Here is a 7,863-nt window from a genome sequence, read left to right as displayed (position 1 = left end):
TTTTCTTCTTGGCAGGGTTTGGATTTGTTCAGAGGTGGCTTTGCCCTTGCCTTCCCCTGGAGCTGAGGGAGTGCAACTCGCCCAAGGTCACCCAATGGGCTTCCATGGCCAAGCCAGGATTCGAACCCTGGTCTCCTAAGGTCATAGTCCAATGTTCAAACCACTACACCACCCTGGCTCTTGGGGAGGGGAGAGGGGAACCGTCAATTGGGATTCATGGAGGATAGGAGGCAGAGGGAGGGAGGCCCAATGAGTGGAGTAGGCAGGAGAGGAGGAGGAGGAAAGGGGAAGAATTTGGAGGGAGGGAGGAGAGGGACCCTATATTGGGCTTTGTGGGGGAGGAAAGAGAGGGAGAGATGCCCAGTGGGAGGAGCTGGTGGGAGAGGAGGAGGTGGGGAAGCATTGGGGTGGAAGGAGCAGGAGAACTCTAAACTGTGCTTAATGGGGGAAGAGGAGGTGGAGGAGGCCGAGGAGCCCCCCTCCAAGCTGGGAAGAGTGCTGGTTCCTGCCACCTTCTTTAAAAGGAAGACACCCCCCCCTCCTTCCCTAGCTACCCAGACCCTTCTGCTGCCAAAGCTCCTTCCCTTTCTTCCTTCCCCCTGAAAACAGCCAACCCATGATGGGAGGGGGGCACAGGGACAACCTGGCAATGGGGGGAAGACAAGGGGAGCCAAGTGGGAAGAGATGCCATGTTTTGGCTGGATTGAGGGCCAGAGGAAGAGATTCCTCCCTCAGCCCCTTTTTGGGACCCTTTGATCAGAAAAGAGGCTTATCCAACTCAGACAGTTTGGGGGTGGAGGTGGGAGTGAAACTGCTCAGGCTCCTCTTTGCCTTCAGGAGGGATTTAAGTAAAAGTCAGACCCATGACATTTGATTTCATATAGTTTCCCCGAAAGAATGCCATCTGATGTCAGGGTGGGTTGAGTGGGATTTGATTTCATGAGGTCTGGCTTTTACTTTCTTCCTACAGGAGCTCAGATCTAGAGGTCAAGGATGGGAGGGATGAATACCTCTCCTCCTCAGCTGCTCAGATATTATAGTTTTTGTTGGTTTTTCGCGCTATGTGTCCATGTTCTAGAATAGATTATTCCTGACATTTCCTCAGCATCTGTGGCTGGTATCTTCAGAGAATTCTCTGAATCATTCTCTGAAGATGCCAGCCACAGATTCTGGTGAAACATCAGGAATGAATTCTTCTAGAACGCAGCCACATAGCCTGAAAAACCCACAAAAAACTATGGATGATGGCCATGAAAGCCTTTGACTTCACATTGCTCAGATATTCCCTGCCTTTGCAAATTTAACCTTAGGGAATGAATGTAAGAGCAGAAGAATCATAGAATAATAGAGTTGGAAGAGACCACAAGGACCATCTAGTCCAACCCCCTGCCATTCAGGAAATCTCTATCAAAGCATCCCCAACAGATGGCCATCTGTTTAAAGGCCTCTAAGGAAGGAGACTCCACTACACTCTGAGGGAGTTGGTTCCACTGTCGAACAGCCCTTAGTGTCAGGAAGTTACTCCTAATGTTGAGGTGGAATCTCTTTTCCTGGAGCTTGCATCCATTGCTCTGTGTCCTATTTTCTGGACCAGCAAAAAACAAGTTTGCTCCATCTTCAATGTGGCATCCCTTCAAATATTTAATCAGGGCTACTATATCACCTCTTAACCTTTGCTTCTCCAGGCTAAACATACCCATCTCCCTAAGTCGATTCTCATAGGGTATAGTTTCCAGACCTTTTACCATTTTGGTCACCCTCCTCAGAACATTCTTCAGCTTTTAAACTGTGTTAAACTGAACTGGTTTTAATAGCTTTTCAGCTTTTTGATTGCATTTTATTCTTTTAACTGGAGGTTTGAATTATTTTAATACTGTGAAAACCACAACGAGACTTATTGTTCCCTCTTTTCAGGAGGTCTGACTAAGTTGAGATCCAGCCTTCAGGCTGAACTCCAGCACACACTTTCCTGGGTGTAAGTCCCCAAGAACCATCCAAGTGGGTGGTGAATGACAAAATAATTCCTCACTATAAGGTAATATGGAATTTGGCTTTCTTTTTTGTCCTTGTTCCACTTGCTTTCACCCATAGTTTACTCTTGGGTTTTGCCAGAAATTTATCAAGTCTCTAAAGCCAACCCTGAGACTGCTGTTAGTGTTGCTAGGTTTTCAAGCCAGTAAGAAGGGACAGTTGAAGTTCAGGACATGCAGTGTTGACAATTGTGAAATAGGTATTAACAAAGTTTTACTTAAATAGCAAATGAAAATGTTGATTTGAGTTCACTAAGCCATGTATTTCTCTGTAAAACTGACACATTGTTAATGTTCCTCAATTATACAATGCAGACATTTCTGTCTTTATGAAAGGCCCACTTCCCAAAATGTAGGAATTTTTGGCATCTTATTCAATTAAGAAAAAGGAAAAAGCTTTCCAGTCCAAAAATATTCTGTATAATGAGGCATACCTGTCAGCCCTGTGGGGGCAAGCTTTGCAGTCCCAGGTAGTGAGTTCCCTTATAATAAGGGACACCAGCCTGCCCTCTAAGGCGACGATTCTCACACTCTGGGACACAATATCAGGAGGAGAGTGCAAGAAATTTTTCAGGTCTGTTGAGGAGGAAGTAAGGCTGGAAGAGCAGCACTCATTCACGATGTACATCTACACACAAATACAAACATACAGAGGGAGAAAAATATTTAGCAGGAAGAAGTGCTATCATGGGGAGGCACCAGAAAGAGCTGCCAAGTGGGAGCAGAGATTTACAGCGAACAACAAACAGAGAGAGGGGTGACAGCAGCCACTGGCAGTGTGGATTTCTGCGACTCCGGGGCCTAAGCAGCAGCACCAATGCCAAGTCTGCTGCCACACTGCAGAAATAAAGCAGTTTGACACCTTGGCTTCCATGGCTCAGTGCTATGGAATTTGGGGATTTTTAGTTTGGTGGGGCACCAGAACTCTAGGACAAGGAAGGCTAAATAACTCACTGAACTACAAATCCCAAAATTCCATAGTATTGAGTCATGGCAGTAAAAGTGGTGTCAAACTGCTTTATTTCTGCAGTGTGGATACACCCCAATAAACAACAAGAGCAACCCAAGCAACACTGAGGCAGGAGCAGGGTCTCATGTCTTTCTGAAATTAAGGGGTAAACTGACTAGAATCGATTTATATTCTTGTCTAAAATAGTCCTCTATACAAAAAGATTACATATGAAGAGGAAAAGGTTGAATCTTGGAGGAAGTAATAACAATAATGAGATTTCTTTCCTGATTGTCTTCTCTTCTTTCTCAATTAGGAGAGAATCAAGAAAATGAAAATCTTATGACGTCACTGTGGCTTGATGGGAAATGAGCATGTATGCTGAAGAGACAATACTATAGTTTGGAAATCAAAGGGGATCAAAAATGCAGAAGGAAAACCAGTGAAAGAATGGGAAGAAGAAATCCTTTGAGGGTGCTCATATGAAATAATAAAAGAAAATAAAGCATCTATCTGTAACAATATATTTGCAATACTAATTGTACATAAAATACATGATCGACCTGAGAAACAAACCATACAGATTAATGGAATTTGGAAAGAACTTCGGTGAGAGTGACTATCTGCAGTTCACATCAAGAAACCCATACAGGAGAAAAACCATCTGAATGTATAGCAAGAGAAACCAAATAAATGCAAGGGATGTGGCAAGTGCTTCAGTGATAGTGAAATATGTACTAAACATCAAAGAATTCATACAGCTGAGAAACAGTTTACATGCATGGAATGTTGACAGAGCTTCAGTCACATTGGAAACCTATGTTCATATGAAAGAACATGTATAGGAACTGGAAGCATTTGTTGAAATCAAAGAACCCAAATAGGGGGAAGAAATCCTATGAATGCATTGAATATGGGAAGAGCTTCAGTTGGAATGGACAATTCTATCCACACCACAGAACTGGTTTGAAACCATATAAATGTATGGTATGTGGAAAGAGATTCAGTCACATTGGACACCTACATTTCCATAAAAGAACTCACACAGAGACGAAACTATACAAATGTATGGAATGTGGAAAGGTGTTCAATCAGAGGGGTTCGTATGCTAAACACCAAAGAATCCATATAGGGGTGAAGACACATAATTGTATGGAATATGGAAAGAGATTCAGTCAGAAAGCATACCTCTGTTCACATGAGACAGTTCACCCAAGAGAGAAACTATATAAGTGCATGGAATGTGGAAAAACTTTTATTCGTAGCAGTGCATTGACTAGACATCACAGAATCCATACAGGGGAGAAACCGTATATGTGCGGGGAATGTGGAAAGAGCTTCAGTGATAGTGGAGCATGTACTATACATCAAAGAACCCATACAGGGGAGAAACCATATAAATGTATGGAATGTGGAAAAACCTTCAGTCATAGTGGAACATGTAGTAGCCATCAAAGAAGTCACACAGGGGAGAAACCATATCAGTGCATGGAATGTGGAAAGCGTTTTAGTCATAGTGGAACATGTAGTAGACATCAAAGAACCCATACAGGGGAGAAACCGTATATATGCATGGAATGTGGAAAGAGATTCAGTCAGACTGGAAGCCTAAGTACACATCAAAAAACACACACAGGGGAAAAACCATATACATGCATGGAATGTGGAAAGAGCTTCAGTCATAGAGGAACATATAGCAGACATCAAAGAACTCATACAGGGGAAAAACCATATACATGCATGGAATGTGGAAAGAGCTTCAGTCAGACTGGAGGCTTACGTTCCCATGAAAAAACCCACACCGGGGAAAAGCCTTACAAATGCATGGAATGTGGAAAGAGCTTCAGTCGGGGTGAACATCTCTATTCACATCAGAGAACTCACACTGGTTTGAAGCCGTATAAATGCATCCAATGTGGAAAGAGCTTTAGTCAGAATGGAAGCCTACATTCACATCAAAGGATACACACAGGGGAGAAACCATATAAATGCATGGAATGTGGGAAGTGCTTCATTCATAGTAGCGCACTAACTATACATCAAAGAATTCACACAGGGGAAAAACCATATAAGTGCATAGAGTGTGGAAAGAGCTTCAGTAATAGTGGAGCATGTAATAAACATCGAAAGGCTCACACTGAGGTAAAACCATGTAATTCATTGAATTTGGAAACAGCTTCAGTGATAGAGGAACATGTACTGAATGTCACTGCACCCACACAAGGGAGAAAGCCATATTGAAATCAAGGTAATCTACATTTGCAGCCTTTGATGAACCAAGAGTGTAAAGTTGTTTTTTTTTTAACAAAAGAGAAAAGAATAGTCTGGACAAACTTTTTTTGAGAAATCCATGGTGAGTCTTAGCAATGAGAGCATGCTTATTAAGTGTTCACAAACTCATTTTTTAATCATAGGTTCAAGATATGTAGCTCCCCCCCTCCCATTTTGAACATGGAGACAAAATGCACTCACCTCCACAAGGACCACTCACATTTTTGAAGAATTATCAATGCTTACAGGTATTAATCTGCAATCTACATGTTCCTTAGCATCCTTGGATGCAGTTTATCTGGCCCCATAAATCTGAATTCATTTAAAGTAAAAGTAATAGTCATACCACCTCATTGCTTATCTTGAGCTGCAGCCTCTTCACTGCCTAACTTGTTATTTCCCCTTGGCTTGTGCACTGTTTTTCCTTTGGGGAAAGACAGAGTACAAATAGGTGTTGAACACTTCTGCTTTCTCTCTGTGCCCCATTCCACTTCTTCTTTTGTTCTTCCAGGAGGGGCTACTCTGACCCATGCAGAAGCTTGAATCTTCCTGGTGGACTTGAAGTGTGGATAGGTGGACTTCAAAGTGTTGTACTTCTTTCCCAGGAGGGCAGCATCTTTCCACTTACTTGCAAGTATACAGCTTCCGCCATCCACTAGCAAGGAGATAAGCACAGCATGGAGCACAGGTCACTGGAGTAGTTCCCTCACTGTCATTGTCCCTGTTAACCGAGAGTACCTTCCCATTAAGCTCCCACACAAAATACTTCTGTTTGTTCTCCCTGTTTGCAAGCTCCTGACCACAAGCTCATAGAGAATATGAGGGACACTATAGAAAGATAAGGGCTACTGCATCTCACACACCCACAGACCTGGTCAATGAACAAGGTGTGGGAAGGGCCAAATGGTGAGGTAAAATTAGAATGGGGGTCAGTGGGGCTGATGGTCAAGAGATGGAGGAATGCAGGGAAGGATAGGAAGACAATATGGTGCCAGTGAAGGTTTAGCTCTTGGAGAGAAGAAGAGAGAGAAGGTAACAGATTGTTTTCTTTGGCTTGTCTCCCCTTACCTAATCTGACTTTCACATGGTTTCTTAGGCTGGAACATCATGTCTCTTCTTGAGATAATGGGCACTGCCACAGATTGTTTAAATACAGAATGATAATCCTTTCACTCTGGTGCACCACCCAGTCATATTTTCTGGGATCAGTTTCAGTTATTGTGGCCTGATCATGTGGGCAATACATCATTGAATTGTTCTCTTCCAACATAGGTCAGCCCTACATAGGTCAGCTGAATGAAACTACATGTGAAAGGGATCAAGGAGTCCAAGTAGACCACAAGTTGAACATGAATCAGTGGTGTGATGCGGCAGCTAAAAAGGCCAATAGGCTGCTTCAATAGAAGTATAGTGTCTAGATCAAGGGAAGTAATAGTGCCACTCTATTCTGCTTTGATCAGGCCCCACCTGGAATATTGTGTCCAGCTCTGGACACTACAATTCAAAAAGGACATTGAGAAACTGGAGCGTGTCCAAAGGAGGGCGACCAAACTGGTGAAAGGTCTGGAAACCATGCTCTATGAGGAGCAACTTGGGGATCTGGAGATGTTTAGCCTGGAGAAAAGAAGGATAAGAGGTGATATGATAGCCCTGTTTAAATATTTGAAGGGATGTCATATTGAGGAGGGAACAAGCTTGTTTTCTGCTGCTCCAGAGACTAGAACATGGAACAATGAATGCAAGCTACAGGAAAAGAGATCCCACCTCAGCATTAGGAGAAATTTTCTGACAGTGAATACTGTTTGACAGTGGAACACACTCCCTCAGTGGAGAGTGGTGGAGTCTCCTTCCTTGGAAGCCTTTAAACAGGCTGGATGGCCATCTGTCAGGGATGCTTTGTGAGTTCCTGCATAGCAGAATGGGGTTGGACTGGATGGCCCTTGTGGTCTCTTCCCACTCTCCGATTCTATGAAAACTGTTTTAATCTTTTAAACCTGTTTTAATGTTAATTATTTAATACGTTCTTAATCTATTTTCATTATTTTTATTGTTCTAAATTGCTTTAGCCTGTTAGTAGTTGTTTTGCTTGTACACTGTCATGAGATCTCTTGAAAAAGGGTGGCATAGAAATATTTTAATGCATAAAAATAAATAAATTTAATAAACAATAGCATTTTGGTAAAGAAAATATTTCTCAGCACAAACCCACTGTTGATGCTGAATGTAACTGCTGAGCCTAACAGTCACCTGGTGTCTCTGTCTGCCTGTATGCAGAAGAAAATCATACTCATAGTTAAAACTCTCTAGTTGTCTGTGTATATCTATAAAGATTTATTTTGGAACCTGTTCATCTGGGGCCCTCTTAGCCCACAGTCCTCTTTTCCATCACTGGGAGACCAAATATTTGCAGGCAGCCCAACGTCTTCCCCAGTGGAAATGAGATGTAGTTTGCACCTCAAAACAAAGGCTTTTCTCCCTCCAAATATAACTGAAATGGAACAAATTGCTGTTCTAAATTAGACCTCAAATTTATTTCAAGCCAAGGGCAAAACCAATTATATCCAATAGATTTGTTTTTAGCAACCACCATTTCATACCAAAAGACTTCTCTAA

At 42.6% G+C, this 7,863-nt stretch overlaps 1 protein-coding gene across 1 annotated transcript; it reads left to right on the top strand.

Annotated features, from left to right (window-relative positions):
• The first annotated feature begins 78 nt into the window (after positions 1-78).
• Positions 79-6,629, top strand: LOC121922994 (zinc finger protein 501-like). The gene is made up of 3 exons (XM_042453045.1): positions 79-140; positions 1,915-2,035; positions 3,296-6,629. Exon 3 carries the CDS (start codon positions 3,817-3,819, stop codon positions 5,218-5,220), a length of 1,404 nt encoding a protein of 467 aa, XP_042308979.1. The 5' UTR covers positions 79-140; positions 1,915-2,035; positions 3,296-3,816; the 3' UTR covers positions 5,221-6,629.
• Positions 6,630-7,863: the final 1,234 nt, after the last annotated feature.

This window comes from Sceloporus undulatus, chromosome 2 (genome assembly GCF_019175285.1).
Source record: "Sceloporus undulatus isolate JIND9_A2432 ecotype Alabama chromosome 2, SceUnd_v1.1, whole genome shotgun sequence".
NCBI classification, from domain to species: domain Eukaryota; kingdom Metazoa; phylum Chordata; class Lepidosauria; order Squamata; family Phrynosomatidae; genus Sceloporus; species Sceloporus undulatus.
The sequence above is the reverse complement of the archived record's forward strand: the minus strand, read 5'-3'. Positions and strand labels throughout refer to the sequence as shown.